We start from the raw sequence: 24272 nt of genomic DNA on the forward strand, positions 1-24272 counted from the left end.
CATCAAAAGTGACTTTTCTCGCAGAAATCAGCAAACTTTTCACAGAATATATATTGTGGAATGTTTTCCTTAAAGGGAACTTATCTGCTCAGCAATGTAAGACTGTAGGCTGACTGCCGAGCCTCTGAAGCTTGGAAGAGGAGCATTCTCCAAAGACAGCAAGAAAGTACTCACCTTTTGGCACTCAGGCTGATGGTCTGCTACACTTGGGAGCTTGTGCAACCAGCAGCCTGGACATAAGCAGAGAGAGACCAAGGTTGTGGAAGAAGGGCCAGCTGTTATATTCTATTCAGAATATACCATAAAACTTGTGTTAATGCAGCAATGACTTATGAATATCATTATGAATTCTGACATGACCAAACTGCATAGAAAAGTTGTGCAGATAAAGCATTTAGAATGTATATGTAGTCTGTGATGTCCTCAAATGAAGGATACATATCAAATTTATTTCATACAAAGCATTCCACTAACAGACCAGGGAATAACAGATGGTGGCTAATAGTACGGACAGCTCAGCAACTTGTCCACTGCTGGTAATACAAAAACAAAACACAAGGAAACAGAAGACATGGGTGGGTCAAGTGATGCTTATATGCCCATCATAGAATATACGTATTTAACCCTCAGGTACTCCACTTCCTTGCAAAAATAAATTAAAATATGACTCCAAATGTTTTTTCACTCAACTACATTTAGCTACGATAGACTCAAAGGCACTGCTGACATTTTCAACACAACAAATCCACAGAGAGCACTTATAAAACTTTCTGGGAGGAATCAGAATGTATGCTCTCCCAGATGCAGCTTGCTTTAAGTATTGTCTGGTCCACAGCTTTTGCTCCTTATTGGAATGTGACTTAAGTGCTCCTATCTGACTAGGAGTGAACAGCCTAATTCAAACAGTTTCACGATGTACTTGTGAAATGTGAATGGACCGCAGTGTTATTCCAAGACTGAATGAGAACTCCTGCACAGTGGATAGCTGGAACCGGCATAAAGGGTGACGGTGTACCAGACTTACTATACAAACCTTGAGTGTCACAGCTGATAGCAAATAAACACCATCATACCACAGCACTGGTGCATATTCCTGTAATTAGCAATGGAAATTGTAATTTCTTTTCCAACAGGTAGAGCACTATATTATGAAACATTTGTATGATCTCTTTTTCCCCCAAGAAAAGAAAAACAATGTAATGCAGCACACTAACGCCGAGTCTTGACACCATGTCATTGCTGTCAAATGAACTAAATACACATTTGGTGTTTGTCTCTTGTCAGAATGTTTAAATTCTTCTGGTACATACTTTTTCTTTGAGCCTTTCTTCAGGAAGTGGTGTGGGGTTGTAAGGATGTGTTCCCGTTTCACAGGTCTCTTCATCATTCTTTTCTTCTGTTTACTGAAAGAGAGTATTACAAAATAAGCTTCTTTGGAAGGAGGACAATGCACAATGCTAACAAACCTCTCATCTACTTTCTAGGCAAACTCCTTCTCTTCCCCACAAACATGGCACCCCCCCAACATAACTGATTTCATGCATCTGAGAACAACACAAAATTAACACAATTATACAAGTTGCGGAAATAAAATCAGAAATAAAAAATTACATAAGAATTAAATAAGCACCTCACCTACATGAGTACAATACAGCCACTGACTATTAACAAGCACTAGTCAACAAAGAAAGGAATATGTTTACAGCACAGCTGTCTACAGGTTTTCATAAACTCAGCAGGTAACTCCTGCAGAACTATATGAAGATAAGTCCAGACACTTGTGAGAATGATCTACCTAACTTCACTTGTGACAAGTGCATCACATTTGCTGCAGAGGTGCTCCAAGTCCTGCTCACACAAGATACAGTATAACACACGCACCTGAGAAGGCTGCATGAACTGCTAGGTAAACTTGAAGAAAGTACAGTTTTGTACCTACCATAAATGTAGATGTCCGAACAGGATAGCATCTGCAGTCCTAACAAATGGGTTGTCCTGTCGTCAGGCAGCCCTTCGGTCGGCCGGATTCCAAAGTCTGGGTCTGGCCTCGGCTGGTGTCGCACTTCACCCAACGTCATCTCTGCTGGTCTTCGGGTATAAAGGCATCAGCCAACGCCATTTTCCTCAGTGTTTCTTGCCCCAGATGCCAGTTGCCCTCTTGGAAAACTAAATTTTGGGTAAATGCCAATGTTTCCAAAAAAAATAGTAGGCAAACACAAAAAATAAGCATGTATGTACATATATACAAACAAATACACCATAAGAGATCCCCCCCTAGCTAGCTATTAGGAGGGTAAATACCCTAGGAGTACCACAGAGGGAAGGAGGGTGGGTAATCCTGACTGCAGATGCTATCCTGTTCGGACATCTACATTTATGGTAGGTACAAAACTGTACTATGTCCTTCAAGGATGCATCTGCAGTCCTAACAAATGGGTAGAATACCATAGCCAAACTAGGGAGGAGGAAGAAGAATTATGGTGTAGTTAGGATCCCTTGCAATACAGCAGTGGCAAACCCTGCTCGGGATCTAGAGTATAGAGGTAAGTTGTAATGCTTGGCAAATGTATGCACGGAGGTCCAAGTAGCCGCCTCAATAATGTCCTTGGTAGCCACTCCTCGTAAGAAAGCTGTGGTAGTGGCTGTAGCCCTTGTACAGTGAGGTCTTATGTTCTGTGGAATTTGCTTTCCATGGTAGGAGTAACAGAATCTTATGCAATTTCCTATCCACTTGGAGATTGTCTGTTTGGAAATTGCTTTTCCTTCCCTTCCTGTTGCATAAGCTACTAAAAGCTGGTCAGTTTTTCTATTGCCCTTGGTTCTGTCCAGGTAGTAGCGCAACTGTCTATGTACATCCAAGGTATGCAGCAGTCTTTCCCCCTGTTCTGTGGATTGGGAAAGAAGGTAGGTAGGTGGATTGCCTGGTTTAGAGACACTCTGGATACCACCTTAGGCATAAATGTAGGATTAGTTCTCATGGACACTCTATTTTGATGGAAGATTAGGAAGGGTTGTACTGCCATTAAGGCCTGTAGTTCCGAAACCCTTCTTGCTGAAGTAATTGCCAGTAGGAAAGCAGTTTTCCAGGATAGGTGTTGAAGATCTGCTGTTGCTGCTGGTTCAAATGGAAGGAGTGTCAATTTTTCTAGCACAAAGTTCAAGTCCCATGCTGGTAATGGTGGTTTCCTAGGAGGTTTTACATTCTTGATTCCTCTGAGGAACTGCCTGAGTAGAGGATGTGAGAAGACAGGGGGATCGAAGCTGTATTCTGCAGAAATAGCTGATGCATGTATCTTGATGGAGGAATAGGACAGGCCTGTATGGAGAAGCTCTGCCAAGTACTCCAGGATGTTAGCAATATCGATCTTTGACACATCTTTTCCTCTTTCAGTACTCCAAATGACAAACCTTTTCCATTTTCCTGCATAGTTCCTTCTTGTTGAAGGTCTGCGGGCCTCAAGGATAACGTCTTTAACCCTTTGGGATAAATCTGGGTTAGTTGCTGTTATGTAATGTTCCAGGCAGTCAGTTGCAGAGTTTTTAGGTTTGGATGCATGATGTTGTAGTCGTTCTGAGTTAACATCAAAGGCATCAGGGTAGTGTCCACGTTCTCCCCGAGACATGCTCCTCAGCAATGGATACCAGTGTTGTCTTGGCCAATTTGGAGCTATCAGAATTATCCTTGGACGTTCCTCTTTGATTTTCAGTAGTACCTTGTGCATCAAAGGAAGAGGTGGAAATGCATATGCTGTCAGGCCTTTCCAGCTGAAGGATAGAGAGTCCATCTTCCATGCAAGTGGGTGGTATGTCCTTGTGCAGAATTTCTTGAGCTGGTGATTGAGTGGGGATGCGAATAGGTCTATTTGTGGCATTCCCCATTTCTTTGTGATGGCCTTGAAGATGTCCGGGTGTAGCATCCATTCGTGAGCATCCGAGGTAGTTCTGCTTAACATGTCTGCTAGGATGTTTTCTTTTCCCGGTACAAATATTGCCTGTAACTGGATGTTGTAGCTCAGAGCCATATTCCAAAGGTCCAGAGTCATTCTGCATAGGGGTATGAATGAGTGCCTCCCTGTTTGTTGATGTACCACATGACTGTGGTGTTGTCTGTCCTTATCATTAAATGGCCTTCTTTGAGGAATGGTCTGAAATTCTGGATTGCTAGTTTTACTGCCAGCATTTCTTTTTGATTTATGTGCAGGTGCAGCTGGTCTGGAGTCCATAATCCTTGTATGCATTTGTTCAGCATGTGTGCCCCAACCTAGGTCTGAGGCGTCCGTTGTGATGGTTTGGCTTGCTTGAAAGTTGTGGAAGGGCAAGCCTGGGTTTGACTGGCATGCTTGAGCCCACCATAGGAACTCTTGTTTCAGGCATGGGATTAGTGGTATTTCGGTTTCTAAGCTGTGCCTGTGTTGAGACCATAAATTTTTTAGGTACCACTGTAGCTTTCTCATATGCAGTCTGGCATGGGGGACCAGGATTATGCATGATGCCATGAAGCCCAAGGCCTGCAGTACTTTCCTTGCTGTTAGTTTGTTCTGCTTTGTTAATGCCAAGAAGTAAAGAGGGAGTTGTTCTTGTTTTTCTGCAGTTAGGAATGCCATCTGTTTTACTGTGTCCAATTCCGCACCCAAGAATGTTCTTGTTTGGGATGGTATCAGTCTTGACTTTTTTAAATTGACTGTGTATCCCAGGGCTTGTAGTAAGCAAATGACTCTTTGTAAGTCTTTTGTCAGCTTGCTATTGTTGTCCGCTTGTATCAGGAAGTCGTCCAGGTATGGATAAATTTGGATTCCCTGTAGCCTGCAATGAGCGATTACTGATGCCAGGCATTTTGTGAATACTCTGGGCAGTAGATAAGCCAAAGGGCAATGCTGAGAATTGATAATGCTCTGATCCTGCAAGAAATCTGAGGTATCTTCTGCAATTTGGTCGTATGGGGACGTGCAGGTATGCCTCCTTGAGATCTAGAGTTACCAGCCAACACTCCTTGCCCAGCATGGGAAGAAGTTGCTGTAGGGTCAGCATTTTGAATTTTGGAACAATGATGAATGTGTTTAAGGCGGACAGGTCGAGAATAGGTCTCCAACTTTTCTCTTTTCTTGGTACTAGGAAGAGTCTGGAGTAGAATCCTTTGCCCTGTTCTGTAGGTGGTACCCTTTCCACAGCTCTCATCTTTGTTAATTGAGCTATCTGTTTTAGAGCGACCGTTTTTAGGATTGGAGGTAGGTTTGGCATTCCTCTTTTTTCTGGTAAGGTGTGGAAATGAAACCTGTAGCCTTGGTCTATAGTTTGCAAGATCCACTTGTCTCTTGTGATATAGTGACAATTTTTGAAAATAAGGCTAACTTTCCGCCTAAGGGTGCTGCTATTTGTTCCCTGGTAGGCGGTGTCAGAGCCAAGTCACTGTGATTGTCCTGTTGCAGTGGCAGTGGTTGTGTCTGTGCCTCGTTGGTTATTGCCTTGCCACTGGCATCCTCTGTAGGCACCTCCTCTGGATTGATTTCTGCCTCTGGAACGTCTATTCCTGCCTCTCTGAGATTTAGAGGAGTCTGGAAAGGACCAATTTTGGAAGGCCAGTTCCTGCTAAACCTTGGGGCTGAACCTGTAAGAAATCTTTAACTGTTTGTACAGATTTTGCCTTCTCTTCCATTTTCTTCATTACTTGCTGGGCAGGAGAACCAAATAGACTGACCTTATCCATAGGAGCATCTAATAGCTTTGCTTTAACATGATCCGGCAAGACCCGTTCTTTCAACCATGCATGCCTTCTTATAACTGTGCCAGTCATGGCTGATCTAAATGAAGCCTCCAGTGCATCATAGCCACATTTTAAAGAATGGTTACTAACCTGCTGAATGTTATTCACCATTTCTAAAACATATTTCTTATCTAAGGAATCATCAGAGGACAGTTTCTTAGTTAACTGATCAAGCATAAAGTCTTGGTATTGGATCATATGAAACTGACAGTTCAAAGCTCTAGCTGAGAGAGTAGCAGAGGTGTAAACTTTTTTACCCCATCTCTCTAAGGACCTGGATTCCCTTTCAGAAGGGAGAGGGTTTTTTGCTGAGGTCAAAGCTACTGCCTTAAGCCCCTGGGAGATAGTCTCAGGATCTGCAAGGGGAGCCTTGTATAGGTGGTGATGAGTGTCCGGTACCCTGTAAAACCTATCGGGCTTGGCAGGGGCTGGAGGTAAAGTATCAGGAGCAGTGCAAGCATCATTAAATGCATCATCCACAACAGGAAGAACTGGAGGTATAGCTAAGGGCCTATGTTGCGGTAAATGTAGAAAGGTCCTAAGCCTTTTTCTTGAATCAGAGAAATCTTGTCCCTGCCATTGAAATTGCTCTCTCATGGCATGTAAGGTTTCCCCAAAGGAAAATTCCTCTGGTGGAGAGGCAGAAGGAATAGATTCTTCAGCATCGGAATCTTCATAAGTAGAAAAAGGAGCCTCTGGATGGTCTGTATTGTCTGAATCATCAGAAGAATCATCTGAGGACACTGGCTCAGGGGGCTCTGCTCTAGGTCTCTTTTCTGGAGGCTGAGAGGCCCTGTCTGGGTGAGATTGGGATCCCCTTATTAAAGAGATGAGATCCTCTGCCAGAGTAAGCATTTGAGAACTGGAACTGGGCCTGTGTGAGGGGGGCTTAACAGGCACAGATTTAGCAGATTTGGCTGCTTTAGCCCTGGCAAAGGCCTTAATAGACATGGCTGCAGGAGGCCTAACAGCACAACGTGCTGGGGTAGAGACATCCAAAGGGATGGTGTCCGATAATTCTAGAGGAACCACATTAATAGGCAAAACTTCAGAGGCCGATTCAACTAGGGTAGCAGGAGCCTCGGTAGTAGTCATGGATTCGCTGAAGATTGACCCGTTGCTCGGTTTCGCCGAAACCGAGACACTCGCGTTTGCTTACCCGTGGTTCCGGCCGAAACCGCGGACCGCGAGTGTCGGTCTTTTTCTTTGCGTTTCTTAACAATTTGAGAAGTCAGAGGATCCGACGGCATAATGTACGCAAAATCTGAGCCGAAAAACTGTTCAGCAAACTCCGACCGGCGCCTAAGCGTTCGTCGGTTGAAAGAAGCACAGGCTAAACAGGCTGCTACGTCGTGGTCTGGGCCTAAACAAGGTAAGCAGTAAGAGTGGAAATCTTTATGAGGTATTTGTTTCCCACAAGTTAAACAGTTATTCACTTTTTCTGACATCGGCTGAGGCAAGAAAGAGTCCCCAACGGGGTACTTAGCTTTTTAGAAGTCTTCGAAGTAGTATTCGGTAGTAGTAATCTCTGGATCTGACCGACCGGCACTTGCGAACAGCTTCTGCTTCGGGCGCCACGCGGCAAGAAAGACAGAGGAAAATGGCGTCTGCTGATGCCTTTATACCCGAAGACCAGCAGAGATGACGTTGGGTGAAGTGCGACACCAGCCGAGGCCAGACCCAGACTTTGGAATCCGGCCGACCGAAGGGCTGCCTGACGACAAGACAACCCATTTGTTAGGACTGCAGATGCATCCTTGAAGGACATCATCACCATTAAGTTTTCATTTCCAGGAAGTGATTTTCCTTCCCTGTAATCCAACACTAAACAGGTCATACAAAGAAAAACATCATTTAACAATGTCTCCATTTACTTGTGTCTGACCTCATTTCAGTTTGCCTTTCTTTCATGCATTTGTCTAATCTGTTACACCATGAAGGCTACTAAGAGTGGAAGAGTAATTAGGTTAAGTCACATTCTAAATAGACAGCCAAAGAAAGCAATGACATTTACATGTTCTTTATCAAACAAAGATTGCCAGCATCACACCTCACAAGTAACACCTTTTAATCAAAAGGGGTCAGATTTCTCACACGAATACTGAACTACACTTGTTACTTGAAAAAGTACAGTTTTGTACCTACCATAAATGTAGATGTTCGAGTGTATTCACTGTTGCAGTCATTACACTTGGGCTATCCTGCTGGCAGGCGACCTGCAGTTGGCTAGAGTTCCAAAGTCTTGGTCCGGCGTCGGTTGCTGTCGCCTCCTCCCTGACGTCAGTGCACCAGGGGTATATAAGATGCAACCGACGCCATTTTCTTCAGTTTTTCTTGTCCCAGATGTCAGGTGCCCCCAAATAGATAGGCAATACATATTGCTAATCAAAACATACAGTAAATAAACAATACCCTTATTTACAAGCAAATATACCACATAGGTTGTATACAAGTTGTACAGGATATAAAGACATAGATAAGTCCCAGCAAAGTAAGTGGGGATGGAGGGTGGGTAACCTGGATTGCAACAGTGAATGCACTCGAACATCTACATTTATGGTAGGTACAAAACCGTACTATGTTCTTGTTTCACTGTTGCAGTCATTACACTTGGGTTGAATCCCAAAGCTGAGGTTGGGTGGCTGGGTCTATAAAGGATTTGGAGTGACTATGAGGCCCTGCAGCACTGCAGTGGCAAAGCCTGCTCTGGATTTAGAGTAAAGAGGCAAGTGGTAATGCTTGGTAAAGGTGTGCACTAAACTCCAAGTTGCAGCTTCCAAAATATCCTTGGTTGGTACTCCTCTAAGAAAGGCTGCTGAGGTGGCTGTTGCCCTGGTAGAATGTGGCCTAATGTTGTTAGGCACTGTTTTTTCCATGTTGTGTGTAGCAGAAATGGATACAGTATCCTATCCACTTTGAAATAGTCTGCTTTGAAATAGGTTTTCCCTGTGATCCTGCAGCATATGCTGCAAACAGTTGCTTAGTTTTCCTGAAAGCTTTTGTTTTGTCCAAGTAGAAACGTAACTGCCTGTGAATGTCCAATGAATGCAGAAGTCTCTCCCCTTTATTCTGGGGATTTGGATAAAATGTTGGCAAGTGAATAGTTTGGTTAAGAGCCACACTGGATACCACCTTTGGCATAAATGTAGGGTTTGTTCTTAAGGAAACCCTGTCGATGAAAAATGATGAAAGGTTCCACTGCCATTAATGCCTGTAGCTCTGAGACTCTTCGTGCTGAAGTTATTGCTAGTAGCAGAGCAGTTTGCCATGACAAAAATTTTAATTCCGCTGAATTGGCTGGCTCAAAAGGAGGTAAAGTTAGTTTTTCCAAGACAAAGTTGAGGTCCCAGGCTGGTGTTGGTGCTCTCCGGGGTGGTCTTATGTTTTTAGCCCCTCTGAGGTACTGTCTTAGTAATGGATGAGAGAAAATTGGAGGTTCCGGTGTTATAATGAGCTGAAATTGCAGAGGCATGGATCTTAATTGATGAGAAGGATAGGCCTTTGTCCAGCATCTCAGTTAAGTATTGTAATATCTGAGGAATATTTGGAACAAGAGGGTCAAAGCCTTGAGCCTGGCTCCAGGCGCAGAATCTCTTCCACTCTTCTGAGTAGGTTTTCCTGGTGCTGGGCCTCCTGGCCTCCAAAAAGACATCCATAACAGCTTTAGAGAGAGGGGTTGGCTGCTTGGCTAGGATATCTGCCATGCAGCCAGATTTGAGGTTTTGAGCTGACTGTGCAGGATCTGACTGTTTTGTTGAGTCAGAAAGTGAGGAATTGGATGTAAAGTCCATGCTGGGCATTGAGCCAAGTTCTTTAAGATTGGGTACCAGTGCTGGTGTGGCCAGTCTGGGGCAATCAGGATCATTGTTGGCCTCTCTTGTCCGGCTTTTAGGATTACCTTTGAAAGGAGAGGCAGTGGTGGGAAGGCATAAACCTTTAGGCTTTTCCAGCTGAATGAGAGAGCATCCACTTTCCATTCTTGTGTGTGGTAAGTCCTTGTGCAGAATTTCTGTAGTTGGCAGTTCAGAGGTGAAGCAAAAAGATCTATGTCTGGGCACCCCCATTTTTGTGTTACCATGCTGAATACTTGTGGATTTAATTTCCCCTCATGAGGGTCCATGATGTTTCTGCTTAAGTCCTCTGCCAGAGTATTTTTCTTTCCTGGCAGGAATTGTGCTTGCAGATGAATTTGATAAGTCAGTGCTGTATTCCACAAAGTCATGGCTTGTCTGCAGAGGGGGTAGGAGTGTGTGCCCCCTTGCTTGTTTATGTACCACATAACTATGGTATTGTCCGTCTTTAGTAAAAGTCGTCCTGGATGCAGAAGGTCCTTGAAAGCTGTCGGGGCATTTTGTACAGCTAGCATCTCTTTTTAATTGATGTGAAGATGCATTTGGTCTGCGGCCCACTTGCCCTGAATACATTTTCCTTCCATATGTGCTCCCCAGGCGTAATCCGATGCATCTGTTGTAAGTGTCTGCCTGGCTGTGGGTAAAGTGAAAGGCTGTCCCTTGTTGTGGTGACATGCCCGTGTCCACCAAAAAAACTCCTGTTGTAGGCAGGGAATAAGTGGTATCATTGCTTCCAAACTGTGACAGTGTTGAGTCCAAACACTTTTTAGATACCATTGTAACTTCCTCATATGCAGTCTGGCATATGGTATTAGTAGTATGCAGGACGCCATGAACCCCAAGGCCTGCAGAATTTTTCTTGCAGGGAGTTGGGTTTTTGTTGCCATCAATTGAAAGTACTGTGTCAGTTGTCTTTGCTTGTCTGGCGTGAGATAAGCCATCTGGGCAGTTGTATTTAAGCTTGCACCCAAGAATATTATCTCTTGTGAGGGCACTAGTTTTGACTTCTTTTTGTTTATAGTGTATCCTAGGCCCATAATTAATTTTTACAAACGCCAGATGATTTAGTAGAACATCCTTGCTCTCTGCTTGAATAAGGCAGTCGTCCAAGTAGGGATATATTTGAATTCCTTTTTGTCTGCAAAATGCAATTACTGGTGCCAGACATTTTGTGAAGACCCTGGGCGCAGTAGATAAACCAAAGGGCAGTGCAGAGAATTTGTAATGAATTGTGCCAGCTATGAATCTGAATATCTTCTGCAATTTTGTCTGATTGGGACATGCAGGTATGCCTCTGAGGTCCAGACTAACAAGCCAAGCCTTCTTGCCCAGCATGGGAAGAAGTTGCTGTAAAGTCAACATTTTGAATTTCAGAACATCCAGGTAAGTATTTAGAATAGATAGATCCAGTATGGGTCTCCAGGCTTTGTCCTTTCTGGGGACCAAGAAAAGTCTTGAGTAAAATCCTTGTCCTTGTTCCTGTTGTGGCACTTTTTGAATAGCTCTCATGACCATGAGGGCTGTAATTTGTTTTTGTGCCTCTGCCCATTGATTTTGTGGCAGGTCTGGCATTCGTTTTAGCTTTGGTAGAGTGTGAAAGTGGAACCTGTAACCTTGAGAAACAATATTCAGAACCCATTTGTCTTGTGTGATTATATGACAATTTTGTGAAAAAAGTGCTAGTTTTCCCCCCTAAGGGAGCTTCCAAAAGGTAAGTGCTTGGATTTGGAAGGGGAAGTCATTGGGACTGTTTCCTATAAGATTGTGACTTGTCTTCTCCTCCTTTTGGGGTTGAAGCACCCCACTGTCATGGTCTGTAAGAGCCTTAGGGCTGAGATCTGCCTCTTGGGCGTCTGTATCTGCCTCTTTGTGGTCTGTCTGACACTGGAAAGGACCAATTTTTTGAAAGCCAATTTCTGATAAATCTAGGTGGCTGTACCTGTAAGAAATCCTTCACTGTTTGCATAGATTTTGCTTTATCCTCCATTTTCTTTGACACCTCTTCTGCCTTAATACCAAACAAAATATCATGCTGTAAAGGTGCATCCAATAATTTTGCCTTAACATGATCAGGTAAACTTTGTTCTTTTAACCAAGCATGCCTTCGAATCACAGATCCTGTAACCGCGGCTCTGCAAGACGCCTCTAATGAATCAAAGCCACATTGCAGAGTATGTTTTCCTACTTGTTCAGCTGCATGCAATAAATCCTGCATTTCCCTATAATCAGTACCTTCTGAGCTTGTAAACATTTTCTGTTTTAACAGAGACATTAAATATTGTTGGTATTTAAGCATGTGGAACTGGCAATTTAAAGCCTTTACTGCTAAAGTTGCAGAAGTGTAAACTTTCTCCCCCCCCCATCTATCCAATGCTCTGGAATCCCTGTCAGAGGGGACTGAATTTTTAGCAGTTTAAGCCTTTACCCCTTTGGGACCCTTGGAAATAGTTTCTGGGTCAGCAGCAGGGTTTTTATAAAAACATTTGTGAGAGTCAGGGACTCTGTAGTACCTGTCTGGCTTGACAGGAGCTGGGGGCAAAGAATCAGGAGTTAAACTAGATTCAGAGAACACATCATCCACAATATCTAACACAGGCGGAATAGCAAGGGGCCTGTGCTGAGGTAATAAAAGAAAATCTCTGAGCCTTTTATTGGATTCTGAATAATCCTGGCTCTCCCAATGGAAATGCTCCCTCATAGTATGTAAAGTTTCCCCAAAAGAGTAATCCTCAGGAGGAGAGGCTGAAGGAATGGATTTTTCAGCATCAGAGTCGTCATAGGGGGAGATAGAGTATCCCTGGTCTGAAGAGGAGTCAGAGGAAAGGGAAACCTGATCAGAAGAGTCATAGTCTGTATCCTGCCTAGGCCTTTTATCAGGAGGGGGATGGGAACCCCTGATCAGAGTAATTAGGTCTTCGGACATTTTGAGCATCTGTTTCTTAGGCATGGAGGACTGCCCAGGAGAATGCTGTACTTGTTTCTTTGTCTTTAATGGTGTTTTAGACTTAGTTGTTTTGAAGGTTAGCTGTGAAGGTCTGAAAACACCCTCAGAAGCCGGTGCCTGCTCAGTGGCTCCGGACCCATCTGAGTGATTAGTTTCCATAGGCCCAATACCTTGAGTTTCCAGAGGCCTAGTTGTCTCCACGTGGGAGTTGGAGGTGGCCTGAGGCTCTGAGGTAGCGGGTGTCACGGGCTGCGAAAGCGCCTCACTGAGAACCGGCGACTGGCCTAGAAGAGGCTTCGTCATCGGTTTTGGACCTCGGATGCCTGTCCTTATCCTTGTCTTTGCATTTTTTGTGAATTCCGGTCGTCAGCTGTTCCGACGGCATTGTATAATTGAACCTTCGGCCAAAGTAATGCAATGCAAAATCAAACCGACGTTTAATAGTGCGTTTGTTAAATCTAGCACAAAACCGACAACTAGTGACGTTGTGGTCAGGGCCTAGGCAAGGAATACAGTAAGAATGAAAATCCTTATGAGGTATTTGCTTCCCACAAGAAATACAATTATTAACTTTTACTGACATCGGTCTGAGGCAAGAAAAAGTTTCCCCAATGGGGTACTTGGCTTTATTGAAGACTTCGGTTCTGAAATTCGAATTCGAAAATCTCAAGAGTCGGCCGACCGGCACTTGCGAACTGCTTTTGCTTTGGGCACCGCGCGGCAAGAAAGACTGGGGAAAATGGCGTCGTTTGCATCTTATATACCCCCTGGCGCACGGACGTCTGGGAGGAGGCGACAGCAACAGACGCCGGACCAAGACTTTGGAACTCTGGCCGACCGCGAGTCGCCTCCCAGCATGATAGCCCAAGTGTAATGACTGCAACAGTGAAACACGATGAACATCAGTGATTAACTTGCCCTCATTTTCAAGGCTATCATTCAAATATGTCTTAAAATGCTGTAAAGAGATTGCTACTAATGGAAATCAAAGAAGCAAGGTAATTAAAAATGCAGACTGATGCAGACAGTCAAAAGTAGGCAGTCACAATATTCTAATTAAAGAAAAAACACAGTAAATGATCCCCTCATCATATGGCTTTCTCTCTGCCCCTCTAATTCAAAGGCACTGACTGTAAAACAAAATCATGACACTCATGGCAGCTCCCATTCAAGGTATTTTTGGGTATAACAAATATGAAAATAACCATTTATTCTAATACAGAATCACTGATATGCTGAAAAACATGTTTTTTCCTCTCCAGTTTTGAGGTGCCCTTTAAATGTGTGAGCGAACACTGTAAACTTGTAACACAAGTAAAAGCTGGCAATGCCCACAGTAAAGGACCACACGCAGACAACTTGGGAAATGCAATAAGAATGCCTGACTTAGAGACTTTAATACAGAAAATCAGGTATTAGCGTTAGGGGCCTTCCATGGAAGACAAAATTCTGGCCAAGTGGCAGGAGACATTTGAGGTGACTGAAAGAATAAATGCAACGTAACTACAAGGTTAGGCAATCACAAAAGAGAAACAACAAATCACATTAATGTACTGAAAGCACAGAAAAAAAGCTGAAAATTCAGCACTGAACTTGCAAGCTGAAGTTCATGACCACAGAACCTCTAACCAAGTGCACTTAGAGAAATCCTTGTTAAATGCACACAGGAAGGAATTGCGAGAATTTAAGAAAAAAGTGTTTGCAGAAATACATGTGAGAACTGACCTAGCAGAATACAATACAGACAACAATGGGGTGAAGGTCAGACCAAGATCTTAACAGTATAGAGAGTCACAAACATATTTACTAAGAGTTGTTCCAAAACGCTTAAACTAGGAGTGACAAAGGAGTTGGGGTGAATACAGCCTAAGCCTAACTTATCAGGTTCTGTAATGACTTTGGGAAACTGTATGGCACTTCACAATTCAATAGCTATCCCATGCACACAACTGATGAGTTGACACAGAACTGAGGACAGGCCAAATACTTAGGTTCCTATTACCTGATCGAATGTTTAAGTTAGCGAATACCTAAACGTCGATCTGATAATATCAAAAGCAAAAAAAACGTGAATGGCCAATTTAACACGGGGAAAGAATTCCCTTGGCCATTATATAGATTTTGCCCCTTTCCCCACTGTAGAGCGATCTCGGAGTTGGCATATTTAGTTAGGGGGGTTTGGGGGCAAGGGAATTGATTCCCTACTTTAAATTGGCCATTCACTGTTTTAATTTTTCGATATTACCAGATTGATGTTTAGGTATTCGCTAACCTAAACTTTTGATCAGGTAATATAGATGCAAATACTTGGCATACACCATTTACCCCCCTCTGCAACCCCTGTCCGTCTTCTTCAGTACACAGTGTTATCATCTGGACTACGTGCATCTTCAGCTACATTTGAAAAGCTGATGGATAACATAATGAAGCCCCACTTGGGGACTGGTAGTCTCCCTTACCAAAAGTGCAGACTTAAAATCTAAAACAAACAAAAAAAAACACAGGAAAGCTTAGACAATGCTAAGAAAAGTAAATTGGGCATAGTGGAAGCAAAGTACTTAAAATACCTTACAGCAAGAGAAACTAATGTTGACAAGTAAAACTGTAGACATTTAAATGATCACTGCTGCAGTAGTCTAACCTACATGTGTTACAGCCTGCATAAGAAATAGCAGGACAGCTTCCAAAGGTTCAGGGCACCTTTCACATGCTCAAACTGTTAGCCAGCTTGAGCTAAACTTACTAAAAAAAGAAGTTATGTACTCATCATAACGTTCCATGTTTGTAGTCCATCTCGCCCTTCATTCTTACATATGGGTTCGGTGCCAATCCTCTGCTCCGACTTGGCCTTTTTGCAAGCTCAAAGTCTTCTAGTTGGCTCGTGGCTAGGTAGGTATCCCATGGTGCACCAGTACAATCCCAGATCTTGTTTGCTAACTATAGAGACATAACAAAACCATGCAGAAAGAACCCAATAATAAAAGGTCTCCACTTAATGATGATATTTTTTTTCTGTCTCCAGATCCTTCTAGGGTGGGTTCATAAGAATGAAGGGCGAGATGGACTACAAACATGGAACGTTATGGTGAGTACATAACTTCTTTATGTTCTGTAGTCCTATCTCACCTTCATTCTTACATATGGGACGGCGTCTATAGCACCTTATTCTTGGGTGGCTCAGGAAAAATATTCCTGAGTACCGTGGAACCAAAGGATGCTCTACCCCTGGAGGTCAAATCCAATTTGTAATGAGTAATAAATGTGTGAGGGGTAGCCAAAGTTGCTGCTGCACATATCATCAATTGGGACCTTAGCTTGAAAGGCTGCAGAAGTAGACTGAGATCTCGTTGAATGAGCCTTAATTTTGAAAGGTAAAGGCTTACCATCAGAAGAGTAAATGTAAGCTATACAACTGGAGATCCAATGAGACAGGGTCACTTTGGAAACTGGGAGACCTAATCTGGAGTCAGAGAAGGAAATAAATAACTGGTCTGACTTCCTGAATTCCGTGGTTTGGTGCAAATAAAACCGTAATTGTCTGTGAACATCCAACTGATGAAATCTGCACTCTGCTGCGTTGGAATGACTAGGGAAGAACACCGGAAGCTCTATAGATTGGTTCAAATTGTTATGGGAGCACACCTTGGGGACAAAGGATGGATTAGTACAAAGAGATACTCTGTCTTTGTGAAATATCAAATAAGGGGGTTTGACAGACAGTGCTTGTAACTGTGAAACTCTTCTAGCAGATGTGATTGCCACCAGAAACAAAGTCTTCCAAGACAGAAATTTCAAAGGAGATGAATGGGCTGGCTCAAAGGGTGGAGACGTTAATTTGGATAGAACAAATTCAAGTCCCATGGAGCAACCGGTTCCTGAAGGGGGGCATCTTAAAGTGGTACCTTTGAGGAAGGTCTTGCATAATCTATGTGACATCAGATTGGAATCCTGTTGACCCAGATGGAAATTTGAAATCGCTGTCAACTGAACCCTGATTGTGGCAGCCACAGATCCCTGGTGAAAAATTTCAGACAAGAATTCCAATACCACTGGAATAGATGCAGTATAAGGGTCAACTTTCCTTTCCTCAGCCCATATAGAAAACCTTCTCCATTTGCTGGTGTATAATTTTCTAGTGGAGGGTTTATGTAAGAATATGAGTCACAGAGGGAGAGAAATCATGAAGCCTGACTAGGGATGGAAAGTACAGTTTTGTACCTACCATAAATGTAGATGTCCAATAGGTATGCATCTGCAGTCATAACATATGGGTTGTCCTGCCTCAGGCAGCCCTTCGGTCGGCCGGATTCCAAAGTCTGGGTCTGGCCTCGGCTGATGTCGCACTTTCCCCGACGTCAGAGCGTCTGGGGTATAAAAGCATCAGCCGAATGCAATAAATTCCAAACATTTTCCAAAATATATATATACATATATATATATATATACAAACAAATACACCATAATAGATCCCCCAGCTAGCTAATGGAGGGGTAAGCACCCTAGGAATACCACAGAGGGGAAGGAGGGAGGGTAAACCTGACTGCAGATGCATACCTATTGGACATCTACATTTATGGTAGGTACAAAACTGTACTATGTCCTTCAAGGATGCATCTGCAGTCATAACATATGGGTAGAATACCATAGCGAATCTGGGGGAGGGGGTACTAAGAAAAGGATGGTGTAGTTAAGATACCTTGCAGGACTGCTGTAGCAAAACCTGCTCTGGATCTGGAGTATAAAGGTAAATTGTAATGTTTGGCAAATGTATGCACGGAGCTCCATGTAGCAGCTTCTAAAATGTCCTTGGTAGCCACCCCTCTTAGGAAGGCTGTAGTGGTGGCTGTGGCCCTCGTGGAATGAGGCCTAATGTTTGCAGGAACCATCTTTCCATGAAAGGAGTAACAAAATCGAATGCAATTTCCTATCCACTTTGATATTGTCTGTTTGGAAATTGCTTTTCCTTGTACCCCAGCAGCATATGCTACAAGGAGTTGGTCAGACTTTCTGTAACTTTTAGTTCTGTCCAAGTAGTAGCGTAGTTGTCTGTGTATATCCAGAGTGTGTAGAAGTTTTTCCCCTTTATTTTGTGGATTTGGGAAGAATGTAGGCAAGTGAATAGCTTGGTTCAGGGATACCCTAGATACCACCTTTGGCATAAAAGTAGGATTGGTTCTCAATGAAACTCTGTCCTGATGGAAGATAAGAAATGGCTGTACTGCCATTAAAGCTTGTAACTCAGATACTCTTCTTGCTGAAGTTATGGCCAGAAGGAATGCAGTTTTCCAAGACAGAAACTGTAGATCCGTCGATGCTGCTGGTTCAAAGGGAGGAAGTGTTAGTTTCTCCAGCACAAAGTTGAGATCCCAAGTAGGTAAAGGGGTTTCCTTGGAGGATTGATGTTTTGATTCCTCTCAGAAATTGCCTGAGGAGAGGATGAGAAGATAGGTGGATCAACATTGTATTCTGCTGAAATTGCTGAGGCATGAATCTTAATGGAAGAATAGGACAGGCCATTGTGGAACAATTCTGCTAAGTATTCCAGAATATGTGCCATGCTCGCCACTGTCACATCTAAGCCTTTTGTTGTGTTCCAAATGAGAAATCTTTTCCATTTTGCTGAGTATGTCTTCCTTGTGGATGGCCATGAAGCTTCCATAATAATGTCCTTGACTCTCTGTGATAAATTATTTTGAGGGGGGTTTATGGAATTTTCCAGGCAGTTAGCTGCAATGTTTTCAAGTTGGGATGCATGATCTTGAAATTGTTCTGCGTCAGAAGAAGAGGCCATAGGGGGAGAGGCCATGGTTTCGTCTGTGACATGCTCCTCAATAGTGGGTACCAGTGCTGCCTTGGCCATTCTGGAGCTATCAGAATCACTCTTGGCTGTTCTGCCCTGATCTTCAGTAAAACCTTGGACATTAATGGGAGAGGTGGGAAGGCATATACTTTTAGAGCTTTCCAGCTGAAAGAGAGAGTCCACCCTCCAAGCTTGTGGGTGGTATGTCCTTGAGCAGAATGTCTTCAGGTGATGATTGTGGGGCGAGGCGAACAGATCTATCTCCGGCTTTCCCCATGTTTGTGTTATGAGTAGAAAGATGTCTGGGTGCAGCATCCATTCGTGTGCATCCATGGTAGTTCTGCTTAAGCTGTCTGCCAGTGCATTTTCTTTCCCTGGCACGAACTGGGACTGTAGTTGGATATTGAGTTTCAAGCATAGTTCCCATAGATTCATGGCCAGCCTGCATAGAGGGTAGGAATGTGTGCCTCCTTGCTTGTTTATGTACCACATGACTGTGGTGTTATCTGTCCTTATTAACAGGTGGCCTTGATGGAGGAAAGGTTTGAAGGCCTCGATTGCGTGTATCACTGCCAGCATTTCCTTTTGGTTTATGTGCATGCGCAGCTGCCCTTGAGAGCAAAGGCCTTGGATACATTTGCTCTCCATGTGTGCTCCCCATCCTCGGTCTGAAGCGTCCGTGGTGATGGTTTGTTTTGTTTTTGGTTTGTTGAAAGGCAACCCACTGTTGGACTGGCAGGCTTGAGCCCACCACAGGAATTCCTTTTGAAGGCAAGGGATGATTGGTATCAAAGTTTCCAAACTGTGACTGTGCTGAGACCATACACTCCTTAGGTACCATTGTAATTTTCTCATATGCAGCCTGGCTTGTGGAATCAGAATTATGCAGAATGCCATGTAACCCAAGGCCTGCAGGATTTTCCTTGCAGTTAGCTGAGTTTGTCTTGTCAGATTCATGAAGTAATCTGGAAGTTGTTTTTGTTTTTCTTCTGTGAGAAAGGCCATTTGGGTGGTTGTGTCTAGATCTGCACCCAAAAAGGTTATCCTTTGGGATGGAACAAGTCTTGATTTTTGGATGTTGACTGTGTATCCCAAGGCCTGTAATAGGTGGATGGCATAGTCCAAGTCCTTTATCAAATTTTCCTTGTCCGCTTGTATAAGGCAGTCGTCCAGATATGGGTAGATTTGAATCCCCTGAAGTCTGCAGTGTGCAATTACTGATGCCAGGCATTTCGTGAATACTCTGGGCGCAGTAGATAAGCCAAAGGGCAATGCTGAGAATTGATAATGCTCTGATCCTGCAAGAAATCTGAGGTGTCTTCTGCAACTTTGTCGAATAGGGACATGCAGGTATGCCTCCTTGAGATCTAGAGTCACGAGCCAAGACTCCTTGCCCAGCATGGGAAGAAGTTGCTGTAGGGTCAGCATCTTGAATTTTGGCACAATGAGGTAAGTATTCAGTGCGGACAGGTTGAGAATAGGCCTCCATTGATTTTCTTTTCTTGGAACAAGGAATAATCTGGAGTAAAATCCTTGGCCTTGTTCTGAAAGAGGTACCTTTTCTATGGCTTTCATTTGTATTAAGTTGTTGATCTGCTTTAAAGCCTCTGCCCTCTGATTTGGTGGCAGGTTTGGCATTCCGTTTCTTCTTGGCAAAGTGTGGAAGTGGAACCTGTATCCTTTGTCTATTATTTGCAGTGTCCATGTGTCCCTTGTAATGTAATGCCAGTTTTTTGAGAAAAAAGAAAGCTTTCCGCCCAATGGTGCTTCCAACTGAGCCCTGGTCGGCGGAATCAAAGGAAAGTCATTGAGTCTGTCCAGGTGTAGTAGTTGTTGTTGCTGTTCCTGCACTACCTCTCTGGTTGGTAGGCTGCCACTGACGGCCTATGTAGGAGCCTCTAGCTTGCCCTCTACCTCTGGGACGCCTGTTCCTGCCCCTCTGGGATCTGTCCGAGTCTGGAAAGGACCAATTCTTAGTAGGCCAGTTTCTGCTGAATCTCGGTGGTTGTACTTGCAGAAAGTCCTTAACTGTTTGCACAGATTTTGCCTTTTCTTCAAACTTCTTTAAGACCTCCTGAGCCGAGGAACCAAATAATTTTTGTTTTTCCATTGGAGCATCCAGGAGTTTAGCTTTAACATGGTCTGGTAAAGATTGTTCCTTCAGCCAGGCATGCCTACGAATAACTGCCCCAGTCATAGCTGACCTACATGAAGCTTCCAGTGCATCATAACCACACTGCAAAAAATGATTACTAACCTGCTGTGAGTTATGTACCAGATCATGAAGGGATTTACGGTCAAGGGGTTCAGAAGAGGAAAGCTTCTTATGCAAATACACTTGGTACTGTATCATATGAAATTGACAATTTAATGCCCTCATGGAAAGAGTTGCAGAAGTATATACCTTCTTTCCCCATCTCTCTAAAGCTCTAGACTCCCTTTCAGAAGGTAGAGGATTTTTGGCAGTGGCAGCTGCAACCCCTTTTGGGCCCTGAGAAATAGTATCTGGGTCTGCAGAATGGGCCTTGTACAGATGCAGATGTGAATCCGGGACCCTGTAGAATCTATCAGGTTTGGCAGGTGCCGGAGGGAGAGAATCAGGGGCTGTACTAACATCATTGTACACATCAATAACATTCAAGACAGCAGGTATAGCTAAGGGCCTATGCTGAGGTAAATGTAAAAAGGTCCTTAACCTCTTTCTAGAATCAGAAAATTCCTGACCCTGCCATTGAAAATGTTCTCTCATAGAGTGTAGTGTCTCACCAAAAGAAAACTCTTCAGGAGGGGAGGCCGAAGGGCTAGATTCTTCAGCATCAGAATCCTCGTAGGCCAAATAAGCCTCCTCCTGGTGATCTGACAACTCAGATCCATCCGTACACTCATCTGAAGAGTGTTGGTCAAAGCGCTCAGTCCTGGGCCTTTTGTCTGGTGGTGGTTGAGAGCCCCTGTCCGGGTGAGGCTGAGAACCTCTAATTAAAGAGATAAGATCCTCTGCAAGGCTGAGGATCTGAGAACTAGAAGAAGGTCTCTGAGAGGTAGTCTTGGGAGGCAAAGCGTTAGCAAGTTTAGCAGCTTTAGCCCTGGAAAAAGCCTTAATGGACATGGAAGCAGGGGGTCTGGCTGCACCACGTGCAGGAGTAGACTTGTCCAAAGGAATGGTGTCGGACATTTCCTGGGCACTGGTTTCAGTAGGTAGCTCAGTAGCCGACTCAGCCGGGGCCTCCAGGGCCGTGGTGGTCGGTTGAGTGGATTCGGTTAAAGGAAGTACCGAGGACTCGGTTTCGGCTGAAACCGAGACACTCGCGGTAGGCCTAACCGTGGTTTCAGCCGAAACCGCGGGCCGCGAGTGTCGGTCCTTGTCCTTCCGTTTTTTCACCAAATGCGATGTCGGAGTCTCCGACGGCATCTTATATGCAAAATTAGCCCCAAATAATTCCTCTGCAAACTCCGACCGATGTCTAAGAGTTCGTCGGTTGAAGGAAGCACAGGCTGAACAGGTCGAGACGTCGTGGTCTGGGCCTAAGCAAGGGAGGCAGTAAGAGTGGAAATCCTTATGAGGTATTTGTTTCCCACAAGTTAAACAATTATTTACTTTATCTGACATCGGCTGAGGCAAGAAAGAGTCCCCAACGGGGTACTTAGCTTTTTCAAAGTCTTCGGTAGCTGAATCACAGGATCTGACCGACCGGCACTTGCGAACTGCTTCTGCTTCGGGCACCGCGCGGCAAGAAAGACTGAGGAAAATGGCGTCGGCTGATGCTTTTATACCCCAGACGCTCTGACGTCGGGGAAAGTGCGACATCAGCCGAGGCCAGACCCAGACTTTGGAATCCGGACAACCGAAGGGCTGCCTGAGGCAGGACAACCCATATGTTATGACTGCAGATGCATCCTTGAAGGACATCTGAAGCAGCCAAGCTGTCAAGCTGAGGGTGTGTAGGCTGGGATGAAATGAGCCTGACATGTGCGTCAAGAGATCTGGCATTGGGTCCTGAGTCCATGGATCATCTAATAGGTGAGGCCCGAGAAAAGGGAACCAAACCGGACGAGGCCAGTAAGGAGTGATGAGGATCTGTTTGCTTCCCAACAGTTTCTCTTTCTGAATAACCTTGGATATGAGAGGAAAGCATAAAGGAGACCCAGGGGCCAATCATGAACAAGTGCGTCTCTCGGTGACTCCCCCGGAGGGGGGATGACGGAGAAACAGCTGCTGCATTTGGAGTTGACTGGGCTGGCAAAAAGATTGAAGCAAGGCTGTCCCCATCTGCGGGAAATCTGTTCCGTTATTTCCTGCTTCAGAAACCACTCGTGAGGCATCAAAATTGCCCGGCTGAATTTGTCTGCTATCACGTTGGTTGTCCCCGGGATGTGTGTCGCCATAAGAAAGTGCAGGGAAGATATTACCCATTTCCAAACCCAAATGGCCTCTCGACAGAGTGGGTATGATCTGGGTTCCGCCTTGTTTGTTGAGATACCATACTACCGACATATTGTCTGATTGTATTGCAATAGTCCCAAGAGGAAGAAGGTCGCGAAGTGCTTGCAATGCCAGGAGCATTGCCCTCATCTCTAGAACATTGAAATGCAGGTGGGCTCAGTGATCTTGCCATGTGCCTTGGACAGCCCTGCCTAGAAAATGCCCCCCCTAATCTGTGAGGTGTCCGTGGTCACTGTGGCAACGGGTTGGCGAGGGAGGAATGGAGTGTCCATAATTAACTGATTGGGTTGAATCCACCAACTGAGGTCCATCTTGCAAGACTCTTAACAGAATGTGGTGAATTAAGGGAAGTTGTTGGAAGGATCACTGGGATGACAGAAGCCACTGAAGAATCCGCATGTGTAGTCTGGCTAAAGGTAATATTAGTATGGTAGAAGCCATGGTCCCTAGAAGTTTCAAAACGGTCTTTGCCTTGACTTTTCGGAGAAGGAGAAGACCGTGAATTTGCTGTACAAGACTCTGTGCCCTTTCTACTGGAAGATGAGCCAACATGGCTACTGTGTAAAGTCACAAATTGCGAGGATGATAAGGCAGATTTTACCCAATTTATAGTAATCCCCAACTGGGCATAAAGTTGAATAGTGATGTCCCTGGTCTGAAGAAGTAGATGCCCGTTGGGGGCGGTCAAGAGCCAGTCATCCAGATACAGAAACACCTGGAATCCTAGACATCTCAGGTGAGCTGTCGCTACTGCCATACACTTGGTGAACACCCTGGGGGCTGTGGTGAGACCAAAAGGCAGAGCAAGAAACTGGTAGTGACTGGCTCCCAGCTGGAAGTGCAGATGACTCCTCGACGCCCTGTCCATTTTTATGTGGTAGTATGCTTTTTGGAGGTCTATTGAGCACATCCAAGTGTCTTTCACTAATAAAGGGAGTATAGAGTGTAGTGTCACCATCCGGAACTTGTCGTCCTTTATGGATTCGTTTAATTTGCTGAGGTCCAAGTTGGGCCTATGGAGTCCCCTGTACGTTCTGGCACTAAAAAGAATCTGGAGTAAGGTCCGAATCCTACTTGGTCTGCGGGGACGGTCTGGATGACTCTGTTTGCGAGCAACTTGTTGACTTCTACAGTTGCTTGATCCCTGTGATTGGGTGGAACATCCGGGATCCTCTTGGGGACATGAACTGGCAGAGAAAAGGGTATGGAATAACCTCTGGTGATAACTCTTTGTACTCATCTGTCTCGAGTGATACTTAGCCAGGCTTCCGGATACAAAGAAATGTGACACTGACTGGCTCCAGAGAAGCAGAGTGGGACCCCACATCAGGAGCGCTGGTAGGGCCAGCCCCGAAATGAATCACGGCCTCCCTGGTTTTGCAGTCTGCCCCTGCCTACAGGGTGACATCTACCATTTCCTCCTCCTCCTCTGCCCCTGAAGGAGGAGCCACCTTGTGCATCCTGGAAAAAAATCT

At 44.5% G+C, this 24272-nt stretch overlaps 1 protein-coding gene across 1 annotated transcript in view; it reads right to left on the bottom strand.

Annotated features, from left to right (window-relative positions):
- The window catches only part of DDX52 (DExD-box helicase 52), a gene marked incomplete in the record, with an annotated part of 916355 nt that overhangs the window by 123290 nt on the left and 768793 nt on the right, over nucleotides 1–24272 (bottom strand). The window contains 1 exon segment of the mRNA XM_044054582.1: nucleotides 1311–1403. Coding sequence (XP_043910517.1) covers nucleotides 1311–1403 — 93 coding nt within the window.

This window comes from Protopterus annectens, chromosome 13.part0 (genome assembly GCF_019279795.1).
Source record: "Protopterus annectens isolate FY-2018-M chromosome 13.part0, PAN1.0, whole genome shotgun sequence".
Classification (NCBI taxonomy): domain Eukaryota; kingdom Metazoa; phylum Chordata; order Ceratodontiformes; family Protopteridae; genus Protopterus; species Protopterus annectens.